At 44.9% G+C, this 12,983-nt stretch overlaps 1 protein-coding gene across 1 annotated transcript in view; it reads left to right on the plus strand.

Moving 5' to 3' along the window:
- Positions 1 to 445: 445 nt before the first annotated feature.
- LOC139650659 (sterile alpha motif domain-containing protein 5-like) overlaps positions 446 to 12,983 on the plus strand; it is a gene marked incomplete at its 3' end in the record, with an annotated part of 74,629 nt that continues 62,091 nt past the window's right edge. The window contains exon 1 of the mRNA XM_071527395.1: positions 446 to 1,058. Coding sequence (XP_071383496.1) covers positions 555 to 1,058 — 504 coding nt within the window. The remainder of the gene's footprint in view (positions 1,059 to 12,983) is intronic.

The raw sequence follows: 12,983 nt of genomic DNA on the forward strand, positions 1-12,983 counted from the left end.
AACAGCACAGCGGGGAAAAAGGCTTTGTAAGACGCAACAGCTACCGTGCGTAAGGGGCGAAATTCAGTTGAGCGGCTATTTGGATGACAATAGTTTGCAGCAATTGTTTTTCATTTTATTTTGGGTGATTGTTGGAACTGGTGGCGCGTGGTAAATCAGCGTGGGAGAGTAAATTTGATGCTTAAATGACATTGGGGATTTGGAAAGCTGCCTCAAGTGAAGCTGAAGTGATCTCCTTCATTTGTAAATATTGACAGGTGTCACACTCACCCGGATTGTGTTAGGCTAAGCTTTTAATTGACTTTTCCCGACATTGTTCATACATCCTATATATATTCCATCTCGGACGCACAGCAACGTTGGGAATGGTAACCAAACCTTTCATTATGGATAATCCAAAATTCGTTTAGCCCGCTTGTTCCCACTTTACCAAGACTCGGAGAAATCACGACGTGATAAATAAGCTTATAATGCGATTGAAAGGCCGAATGGGAAAGTAACCCCCCACTGAAGTGTCCTATTCCGAGTTACCGCCGATACTGAGAGCAGCCAACATGACAAGCAACGGACCTGTCATCGTCTACGAGTGGCTGAAGACCCTCCAGCTCGCCCAGTATGTCGAGGCGTTCGTGGATAATGGCTACGACGATCTGGAGGTTTGCAAACAAATAGGAGACCCCGACCTGGATGCCATCGGCGTCTACATACCACACCACAGGCAAAGGATCCACGACGCGGTGAAACGGCTGAAAGAGGAAGATAAAGAGACGGCCAGCGGACTGTACTTCACCCTGGAGCCGATGCCCCCCGCGTCCGAGGTTTATACCAGTCACATGGTGGACCAGTACGAGTCCAAGCTGCGGGGGTCCAAGTCCTGGACTGAGCCTAACAGTGACCGGGTCGGGCGCAACGGTGGGTACATGGGGGCGCAGAGGAACCTGACGCTGGGCAACCGGAGAGAGCTGGTGATTTACCCCAAGCTGAAGCTGAAGATCATGATCAGGGATAAACTCATCAGAGATGGCATCAACCTCGCCAGGCCGCCCTACTCTAATAAGGTAAGAGGAACATAGGCAGCCTGATCATGCCTACTGTACACTACTGCCAGGTCATGTCACCTGCCCAAAGTCATCCATCATAAATAAAGGATGAAAGCACACTACTCCGACACAGTGCATCTTCTGTAAGACACATGTACTGAAGCTGCCCAAACTGCCCGTCATTTAGTCTCATATTCACTTTTAAAATCTTATTTTATTATTAAAGCAAGTGAGCAAATTCTGCCACTGAGGTGAGATGATTCCACTTGTTTCTAATGCAGTTTCAGGAATTTTCTTCTTAAAACATTGCACAATAAGGCAGATCCCTCCAAGAAAATGACACTTGATTCAAGAAAATCCTTGAAACAGGTTGATTTTTATTGGAAACAAGAGAAATTATCTCACCCCTTTTGCATATCATTCACTTGATTTAAGAAAAATGAGATTTTCAGACTGAATACTCGGTTAATCACCTGCCCAATACCAGGTCACCTGCCCAAAGTCATCCATCATAAATAATAGATGAAAGCACACTGTTCCTCAGATAAAGTCCATCTTGTGTAATGGCCGTATTGCTTTGATGTGCTCAGCATCAAGTGAAATGAAGAAGCTGAGCCATAGGTAAATGCCAGTGTGAAGCCTAGACATCCTCGGGCCTGTTGCACTTTGCTGAGGTGTGATTGGGTGCTGTCATGGTGACTGATGGGACTGAAGCCGCTGCTGATCAATAAGCAGAAAGCAGAGAGGAGATCCTGAGGAGCTTTCACCCTGTGTGATTTCCTGTAGGGGGGAAAGATTTACACACAGATTATTAATCTACTCTGACCTCACCTGTCCAGTGTCCTCGGTCCTCAGCATTCAGTATCCGTGGATCGAGCAGGTCCATGAGCATATAAACCCAGGCCGTTTGCTGTGATGAATGGGCAGCGGGCTATCGATTGCAGGGCTGTAAATGAAGAGCGCCCAGCTGGGCTGGCTGCTGCAGGCCTGCGAGGAGCCAGACTGAGAGGGCCTCTTGTTTTCACAGGGCTCAGAGTGACCTTTCTTCACAAGTGTCTCTGAATCATATGCCTTACCAGCTGAGAGGGCCACCACTGAATGGCTGCTGCTGTTTACATACTGGACTGCATTTGGTTTGGGTGTGTGTGTGTGTGAGGGGGGTGTCTTTGTGTCTGTGTGTATGCATATGCACATGGGTGTCTGTAAATGCTGACATGCCTGTGTGCTTGCGCCCGTGTGTGTGTGTGTGTGTGTGTGTGTGCGCATAACAGCTTTGCAATCAATTGAGGACTTTTCCATTCTGACTTTCCATTATTCCTGAAAAGATCAAGATGCAATACTATGATAAACGTCCTCTATGATTGACTTATAGCTAGGATTATCCATATTAACGCCATTTATTTTGTGTGAGTAAAACCTTGATATCTTTTATCCCATGCAATAGGCACTTTACTTCCAAATTTGATTTCCAAATTGATCACAGCCTCGAATCCAATTTTGTATGTTTTGTCACCCCGTATTGCTTGTCTGTGCACTTGTGCCACTTTGCTCAGTTCCATAAATGTGAATCCCACAGAGATTTGGGATTTGTGAGGGATTATCTGCCAACCCAGGGCTGAAACAAAGTGTTGGTTCCAGAGGGTTAAACTATCTCTCCCTTTGAAGGCTGTGTTTATTTAGAGCCAAAGCTTTGGCATTGAGGCTCTGGAGCCTGAGCAGGTCAAGGTCTGTGTGTGTGTGAGTGTGTGTGTATGTGTGCGTGTGTGTGTGTGAAACCCTGTAGTTTTGAATTGGCTCCAGCCCAGCGCTTTTCTCCCCAGGAGGAGTGAGCGGAGTGTGAGAGATGGAGCTCTGGCCGGCTGATGGAGCTGTGACTCGCCGGTCTCTGATTGGCCTGTAGGAAGCTCTCCTCTCTCCGCCCTTGAGACGAGATGTCACCCCCGACGGAGACAGAGACCACAGAGGGCAGACTCAGGGCAATGACAGTAGACACAAAGTCAGTCCCAAGGGAGGCTCATTGTATAGCACAACCAAGTCCTCCATCCCCACTCTAAACTGCGCTGTACGCTTTCAGGACACAGGGATTTTCTGACAACCCCGCGTTCAGCTATGCGCCGTCGGCTTTGTCTGTCGGTTGTTATGCAAAACAGTCGGCAACATCAGCACTGAGGTTCAGAAATCCTCTCTAGTGTTTGCTGAATGCCCTCTTCTCCTGAGACGACCCATTATCCAACACTTCAGTGCAAGGGCTCTGCTGGGTGTAATAAATACCCATGATCCTTATCTAGGCCATAGAGACCCCTTGTCTGAGAGAGAGTATTATTTCTCCTGATGTAAACAAACACTTGCGCGACAGGGTTGCACATTTCTGGATCTCTCGCTGGGGAACAGTATAAGCAGAGAGGATGACGCCTGTTTGGCTATTGTCATGCGCAGTGTAGCCATAGAGTTAATGTTATATTCATTCTTACTGTTTGGTATTTCGGAAACCTCTTCACATATTGCTGACATGATGAGAGTCAAAAGCCTGTTGAGAAAAAGAAACAGTGTGAATTCAAATGATCAGTTCGTTCTTTGTCAGTATTTCTTAGTATTCTTCCAGGCCTACAATTAAATTATGTCTGCTTTGCTTTGTTGTAGGAGAGAGGTGCTGTAGTGTAAACAGTGATTGGGACAGTGATTGAACTTTTATCGTCCTTTCATTGGCTTGTGGTCACACCTTTATCATCCCAAAACATGAAACACTATGATCCAATTTATTACCTGATGACATTTGAGGAGTTTGTTTAAGATTTGTGCTTTTCTTCCTCTGCATTCACACTGAGAGCAACTTGGCTGATGGGTCGCTCTATTCTGTTCTCTATTCTGTGGGCGGTGTGAGAGGCTCCAGCTGCATCTATGTAGTGATCTTGTGCAGCTACAAAGTTTTGATCAGGCGAATCATGTATGTTTCACTACTTTGGTTTTGCCTTTCATAATGTTACAGCAACTGGGTGGCATTAATCAAAATGAACAGAAGAAAACTTCAATTACTTCTGAGCTTACCATTAACGCCAACAGTGGAGACGTTTATTCCTGTAGTCTTTCAAATAAAAGTTGCAGAGAAGCTTTAAATGTAATCAACTTCTCATCTATTTTGCACTTGTCAGGCACAACTATTGGTCATGAAACAAAATCGCATCGGTACGGAAATAAGGAAGCATGCAAATCTGTTGATGGATGATAAAAAAGTTGTGGTTAACGTTTCTCAGCTGACGAGCCAGTGTGACTGTCCACACACTGACTGAGTTTCCCTGATCACTCAGCTCTATAGGAAATTACTGGACTTTCGCTGACTTCTTGATTGCATTGCTCACAGTGTGAACACAGGGTTAGATATTAGCAAACTAACACATTTAGTTACATAAAGGAAGCAAAGGTGGTCAGTTTGTCTAGACCTTTTTTCAGTGTTGTTACTTACAAGGGTTTTGTAGTTGTTCATAATAACATGCACAGGGAAAGGACAATGGTTATTCTATTTTTATGTTAAATTCTATTTTTCCCTGCTCTATCCTATTACTTTTGCTGCTGCAACGGCCCAATTCCCCCATGGGGATTATTATAGTTTCATCTTATCTTATCCAAATTCCTTTTTTACCGAATTAGAATGAGGATAAGTGCCGACAATGGAAAAGGGTTTTGCTTTGCAAAGTTGCTCTTTTTTAATTCCACTCAGCGCCGCAGCAGGTTATGTAAAGACGTGTCCTCAATATGAACACAAATATCTGAAATAGTTGTCGGAAATGGCAGACACAGTCAGTCATAATAGCGCCTCATTGTTAGCGCTGTGTGTCAGGAGGAAGGAGAAGCTAAACACAGGCAGATTCTCCATTGTTTGTATGTGGGCTGATGGAGCCGCATGTCCTTTCACTGCTGCTCTGTTTTGCATTCCCAATTTCCGTCCATTGAAATGGCCCGCGGAGGCAAGTGTCCAGCATTGTGCCGATGGGTGGGTGGTAAAAACTGGGGTGTCATGCAGAGAGAGAGAGGGTTGTAAACAGATGGGTACATTGTTTTTGCTGGCCTAACTGGGCTTGGTGTGTGGTGTGGGGGATCAGGTAGTGGAGGAAAGTGAGCCGGGGCGTTCGAGGCCTCGCTCTGACCCCGCGCAACAGCTGATCAAATCTGGTGGGGGAATCACAAGAGGCCTCCGGCTTAACTGGCCTGATGAATGTGAGAAACGCAGCGGATACTCATAGGTATTGTGTCTGTCAGGGGAGATACACGGAGAGGGAAAGCCAGCGTTTAACTGACTCTCTTATTAGCTTCCCTCAGCAGTGAAAGGAGAAGTTCACCACCTTACATGCCGCACACTCACCTCACTTCCTTTTCCAGTTCTCTAATCGTGATTAATATCCCAGCACTCTCGCCTGACGGGAAATGAGCTTTTTGTTGGAGATGACCCTTTGTTGGCCTATAGCGAATAACGCAAGATGATCTCCCCCCCCCCCAAAAAAAAAAAAAAAACCCTCACTGTGGCTGTTGGGGCCCCTTAGGCTCGACTGGACAACTGCCAAGCCTTGGTGTGAAAAAGGGATTGAGTGGTACTTAAGGTCCAGGATTTTCCTGATAAAAATATGATGTCGAGAATAGAACCGATTCTTCATCTGAGAAATCCATGCAAGTCATCCGAAGCATTGAAGTGTATCCTCCTCTCCCCACTGCAATACTGCCAGTCTTTGTTGCAGAAGAAAACATATTCACCGGATCCTTGTCTAGTAAAGACCAGGTAAAAGGAGTGGTTGAATTTGATTGAAAAGAACAGAAACAGAACTGTATTCATTACATTTCTGTGTTTTGTACTGTATCTGCGTGTTATGTATATTTTTGTAACATGAAAAATGTGTGCACCATCAACTCATTACATGGCTGTTTTTCTGTAATGAAGAGCTTTTTCAGTGCCTCAGCAGTACAGAAGCTTTTCATAAGCTTTTCATTTAGACTATATATTTCCGCCAATATCCTCTTTCTCCTTGTCCCATGCTATAGGCCTGGCATTGTGCCATACGGAGGGAAGGAAGCCTTTCGCAACGGCCTCAGAGTTTTCCATGGTTTCTGCTGAAAGCTCTGTTTGCTTAGGCCTTATTAAGGGCTCCTCCAAGGCATAATCAACCGAGGGCTCGTAAAGGGGAAGTCATAAAGAAGTCAAGGACCGGTGTTATTGTCCTGAGAGGGCAGGGAAAGTCAATTAGCAAAGTGAAGTCGCTGTTTACCTCGCAGAGAAAGAGGAGAGGCCTGTATAGAGCGCCGAAGAGGGATGGAGCACATTCCCATCAGATGAAGCAACTCACAAATGACTCTGCACAGATTCACTCACTCAATGGCTGTTTTGTGACCTGTGTTTAGGGCCTTCTTAAACCATGTTTGTTAAGCATAAACTGCTCACGCCAGTATTTAGGTCTTTGGAGAGCATCTGGGTGTGGTAAGTTCCAACTGCCAGCACACCGACCTGTGACCCCGCTGCTCTTGACCTGCCAGACTAAAAGGCAAAGCTGTGGCAGTGATCTCAGCCGGCAAAGTGAAACGGACCACACACCCCACTGGGTCTCAGTTGTTGTTGGACACATGCTATTGCGTTGTCTAATTTACATGTTGGATAGTCTAGTGTCTCTGGTGCATGAGCTCAGCTTGGAGTGTGAGCGCTTTCCCAGCTGTCCAAAAGACTGGGAAATGATTCACGAGATGTATCGCACATCCTCGCTCTTGCTAATCCAAAAACAATGTCTGCAAAAGGAGGCAAGATCAAGTAGTTCCTCGAAAACGGCCATCTAAAGCATTATCGCTGCAAAGAGATATCCCTCCGCCGGATGGTTTTCCACTCTGTGTGTAAATGAGGGAGTTTCTGTCCGTCCCTCCCCTCTGAAAGACTTGACCAGCCTTCTCCAGGGAGCATGTGTAAATGTGGGAAAGCAGCGTTTAGGCTGTGTTTGCAGCTGGCCTTCTCATTTCACAGGGAAGTGGCGAGAGGGGCTCGCTCCTACTGTGCTGTTTCTCACATGATCAACTGGCTTTTAAGCCGCTTTCATTCTCTGGACATGTGAACCTCTGTTAGCAGAAGGTGACATTTCACAGAGCTCAAGTTTACAGTTCAACTTCGCTGAGCGTTCTCTCCAGTCATTAACATGAGCCGTCAAGCCATGATAATCTCAACATTTAGACACTTAGCTCAGGTTGAAAAATTGAGTCTCTTGTCTTGGTAGTATAAATGTCACTACCTCTAGCCTTTGGAGATATATTGTATTTAAATAACATGTGAGCTATATGTATATCATTGACAGTTATGCAGTCATGGTAACGGCTTTAAATAAAGCAGGCTAGGCAGTCAGCACAGCCATTTCATTTTCCACTGTGTGCTAGGGAACAGGTCCTGATGACACACATTCATGACAGATACATTATCAGAGCTATTCTGGTCCAAGGTTTCAGCAGCTCCCAGACAGCCTGTCTACATGACCGCATAGCATCTGCATCAGGAATGACTATAAGTCGCATCATCAGTACCAAAATGTAGCTCTCTCTTTTGACTTGTTTTCTAAATTATATACTCTCAGCTCTGTTAATATATCTTCTTCTAAACTTATATCTTCTTCTAAACTTGTTCATTCAGTATAGTTTCTTTGTCTTTTCAGCTAAAAGGTGAAAAGGTCACAGAGCTGTTATCATAATGCGTGATTTCCACCATTGCATCATTTTTTCAGCGGGCCTCATAGATAAGTCATGAATAGGGATTATCTAGTTGGAATGGCAGGCAGTCATTCCATTTCCATACCCAGTTATATTTGTGAGTCAGAAAAAAAAGGTTGTCTACTCTCTTAGTGTTTTTGAATTAGAGCCTTTGAATTCTAGACCGTGTTTTGGTTCAATGGTTCAGTGTACAGGAGGCAGATTCCTTGTGAGCAGCAGCAAGCAGAGAGAGTAGATATTCCTTCACTGCCGCAAACATCATTTGTTTTTGTACATTTTTTCACCACCTCTGACTCAGTGCCTGCATTGTCAAACGCAATAGATATCTAGCGAGGCTTCATCCAACAACCGTGTGCAGTAAACTGAAGAATTCCCGCCGCTACAACTGCAGCCACCGCTATAGCTACAGTACATATGCACAGTAATGAACCTGTTGTCCTCTTTGAACTGTGGAGATGGAAGAAAATGAAGCAATCAAGTGCCCCAACAGGATGGAGAGTGACAAGAGAGCAGGCTTGAGCATCTGTCTGTGTCAGGATCCAGATTGTGAACACACTCGCAAATCAACACATGAGCTCTCTCTGTCTCTACACACACACACACACACACACACAAACACACACACACTACCTCACTCTCAGTGATTACTCTGGAGATGATCATCAAAGTTTCTCATAAAAATAACAGGATTTGCATTTGAACAAGTGGCCATACAGGGTTACATACATATACATGCAGTCACTGCCTTAGGGATTGGTTTTATGCTGTATCCCTTCAGGTGGTCATGTGTGACCTATAGCCCATGTGGGATAATTAGCTCTTACTCCCTCATATCTACTAGCAAGGAGGTCACAGACTAAAGGGTCCATGGCAAAGGTTGCCATGGAGACAGAAAGATATTTAAGGATTAAGTCATATGTTTGTCCTGTAGCCTGGGATTGATAAGGTTTTGCTGGCTGAAGTGGCAGAGCTGTAGGTTGAGATTATTGCATAATGCTGGAATTCTATGAGCTGTGTGTGTGTGTGTGTGTGTGTGTGTGTGTGTGTGTGTATGTGTGTGTGCTCTATAGTGTTTGCTCCAGCAATCTGGTTAAGCAGCACTTTTATAAGGTGTTATTTCTGAAAATTATAATGCAGTGCGCTCAGAGTCTGCTCATCCATGAAGAAGAGTATTCCTTGGAGGTCAAGCCTTCACTTATATGAAGTTGAATGTATATGTGTGTGTGTGCATGTGAGCGCGCGAGAGACGCACACACACAGAAACAGAGGACTGTATGCTAATGTCAGACTGTCCTCCTTTTTCGGGAGCCCAAGTCTGCTCTCATAAAAAAAGTGACAAAGCACATTCTAGTTGTTTTTTCACAAGCCCTGCTCCCTGACTCCCCGTCAAATGGATGAAATAATCCCTGTCCTATGAAGACGCTGTTAAAAATGAGCAACGACGCTGTTCCCTGTAGAGCACGGGGCTGAGACGAGCTCCATAAATCAGAAGGATGAAGGCATGGAGGCATACTCTAGATGCTGGTCGTTTGACGTTAGCTGGAGGATCTCTGTGTAGATTCGGTTGCTTTGGGAGGGTTAAACTGCCGCTGCTTGCTACAGAACTTAATTGTCCTACATGTAGCTGCAGCCTGGCTCATGCTGTAACCCATTTACTGTGTGGGCCATAGTATCTTGGACTATGTTTAAGAGGTATAATGTGAGGTGTAGAGAGACGAGTGAGGCATGATGGCAGCGAGTATGAGTGTTAGAGAGACAGACAGGGAGAGTGTGTATAATTACCTTGTCTGAAGCTGCTGCCAGCTAGGTGTATGGAACGCAGCACAACCAACCCTCTCAACCCCCCCTTATCCCTAATTGGTCCATTTCCAAGGCATCAGGGCAGGGCTGCGCTGAAAGCTTTGATCATGGAGACCACACCAGTGTCGATATGTCCCTACCTGAGTGCTTTTGTAGTGGCTGTGCCTGGCAGGGGATTAAGCCGTACTAAACCCACTGAGTGTCTGTCTGTCTCTCTGCCTGGCCTCCCTGCGGCTCTGCATACCTGCATCTGAACCCTAATTACCTGGCAGTTAGTACATTCTTCAAACACACCTACTCACACACACACACACACACACACATACACACAAAGACAGTGCACATGGTGTGTTATAAATATGCCACTGGCATTTCATAGGTCTGCTTTTGTCTTGTGTGGTTTGCCACCTCTAATATTCTAAGCATTTACGAAACCTTTATGGGCTCCACCACATTCCAACGCTAAATGTCGATCTGTGTGTGTGGGGGGGGTGTGACTGTGTGTGTGTGTATGTAGAGTGCAACTGTGTGTGTGCATACCACCCTGCATGTACACACATTGTATAGGAATTTAGCCTCCAGAACTAATGCTAATTGTGGCAAGTGCTGCTAGCAAGTGCTGGTAACAGGTGTTTAATGTATGCTGCGAAGACATTTCACTGCAAACTGTAGTTATAGTTACAGCCTATTAGGCTGCATCTCTTTGATTGACACGTTTACATTTTTATTAAAACATGCCATTGCAAATGGATGGGCGACATAGGAAACAACATTGAAATTGACAATAAAGACAGAATTAGGAATAAATCAGATCAGGTTTTTTTTCTCCTCCTCCGTTTACTGTGTTTGTATGACAGCAGGTTAAGTTGACCCCAGTAGTTCTGTCCAAATGGGCTGCTGCCAGCGAGTCAACCTCATCATTAGTGGATCGGTCTGGACATGCTCAGTATGAAAGGCTAGAGATCACCGCGCTAATTGCTGCTTTTTGACCCCTGTACATGTTAGAATTAATTGTTCTATTCATTAAATGTTAATCGCTTACCGCAGCGCTTCATGTTATGACACACAGGGATGAATTGGGACTCCACCAAGTGATTACACTTATGAATGTGCTGTATTTGTTACTAATTCTTGACCTGGCATTTAATGCCATCTTTCTCCACAGATAAAACTATTAGCAAATGAGAAATAATTTGCTAATAATCATCATTTGTTTGACCAAATGATAGCTTAGCAGTCTGAGGACCATGTTGGGGATAAGTGTTCTTATTTTAATGTGTTATCCTCTGGGTATAGCCATGCTTGTCTATGGATACTTTTATGTTTATTTCTCTTTGCAAAACATATCAAATCAAATCAAGCTTTTGTCTCAATTTAACTGTTTTACTACATTTTGCATTTTTTGTTGCAGTAGCTATTAACCAGTATGCCATTTGGTCAACATATGGTTGACCTGACTTCGAAAAAATAATGGATGCTCATGTAGCCATCTGAGGTCACCCTGTGTTAATGACTGAGATGTGGACTCCTGGTGCAGCTTCATCTACTGAGGGTGAACCACCAAACCACAATTTTGATGTCAGCAGATGTTTCGGGCGATGCTGTGCCAAACCAACCCCTGTTTATTTTAATAGCCCTTGGGATTTCTCTCTAAAGGGAGGAATTCTTCTCAGCCTAATGTGGAAATGCATCGCAGTGTGTCTTCTCTGGTCCCTGTGCATTTTTTTTACATGATGGGGTTGGCCTTCGGGGCTTGGCACCATCGTCCGAGAGTCTCCGATCGTTCCAACCTCAGTTTAGTCTTCGGTTTCAAGTTACACATTGCAGAGCCTTGGCTTGAGCCGACTGTGTGAACAAAGTCATCAGAAAGCTTGCCTTAATTAAAGCTGGCCCCGTTCGTAAACACAGTCATCAGAAAGCTTGTCTTCGTCACAACTGGCCTGGTATGACTTTTACGAAAAGCCACCCCTTTATGTAACCACTCAAGTGACGGATTGCAAATGTTTTGCTTCGTTTAAAGAGGATTACACTAAGAGCAACACAAGGGTTTCTGAGGAAATATTAGAACGATAGAGGCTTATTATTAGAGTTTGAGTTTTCTACTTCGTTTCATGGGAATTCCTTTGGCCTAACAAGAAGTAAATCTAATACACGGGACACTACTCAGCACAGCTCAGCGTACCACTGTAGCTCGACACTCGCCCTTTCAAATATTGTTTGTTTGTTCCCCTGCCGAGTGACAACAGACTTGATAATCTGTCCCTAACGTGTGATGGTCACGGCCTTTGGCGGCAGGGGAAGTGTTGTTAATCCGGTAAATCACCTCCTCACTATGCCTCTATACAGATTAGAGCTGATGTCATTCGCCTCTGACACTCACAACAGCCAAACAATGAACTGGCAGACTGACAGCTTGCCGTCCAGCCCGAGTCGAGGGGTCATGCATCAGGAATTCTCTCTGCTCCACCAAACATCCGCGCCCAGCTTCACCTCATTCTGGGTTACTAACAGACGGGGAAGACAGGCTGCAATACAAATAGACAGACTGGCAGAGCTGTCAGGCCGATAGACAGAGAGATATAAAGACAGACAGAAAGACCGGCAGATACAGAGAAAGACAGCTAGAGATGAAGAAAGACAGTTGACCTGACAGACAGAGAGAAAGAGAGGCAGATATTGAGAGAGACAACATAGATGGTGGCTGGCTATCTGAGAATCAGATGAAATACGCTGCATGCTGTAGTTTCATTAGTGAATCCACTCTCAATTACCCCATTTAAATCATTTCCCTACCCATAATATATTGTTAATAATCTGCCTGTTCAGCGTTATGTTTGCGGCCTTGAATGTGATGCAGTGAATAATTGATATACAGTAGGAACCATAAGATCATGGGTTAATTCATAAAACATGTAAGGATGATTGCATGAGGTTAGAGGATGTATGTTGTGACTAGTGAGTGCAGCGGTCATCTGTGATGAGAGGAAAGTGGCATGAAAATTATATGGCTGACTTGAATTCACTTCCTAAAGAAATCTCGCCTGAACAAATAACGCATAATACAAGAGGATGAAACCCAGTGCAATTAGGCTTATTTTTTTGTTCTTCTTTTAATTCTCCATATGGCGGTTATTGCGACCAATAAGTTAATGTATGCCATGGACAGCAGCATGGGAAAGCTTGGCGTTGAGCCTCTCTCAGGCGGACTATATTGTGATATGAGTCTTTGTTATGGTCACTTAGCCTTGTCCGTGGCCTGGAGGAGAAACTGTTTTCCCCCCAGATGAGAACACACTGTCATTCCAGAACAATGGGCTGCCAGACCAGGCTTCTCCTCCCAGCAGCCCCTGCAGCTCTGATCCCTGTCCAGTCCATTTATGGAACGGTTGCATGCGAGAAGGCCCACCTGCCCCCTCCTTC

The sequence above is a fragment of the Centroberyx affinis genome, unplaced genomic scaffold, assembly GCF_046629955.1.
Source record: "Centroberyx affinis isolate AG114_WGS23_722 - 3 ecotype Tasmania unplaced genomic scaffold, CSIRO-AGI_Caff_v1 ptg001527l_1, whole genome shotgun sequence".
NCBI classification, from domain to species: domain Eukaryota; kingdom Metazoa; phylum Chordata; class Actinopteri; order Beryciformes; family Berycidae; genus Centroberyx; species Centroberyx affinis.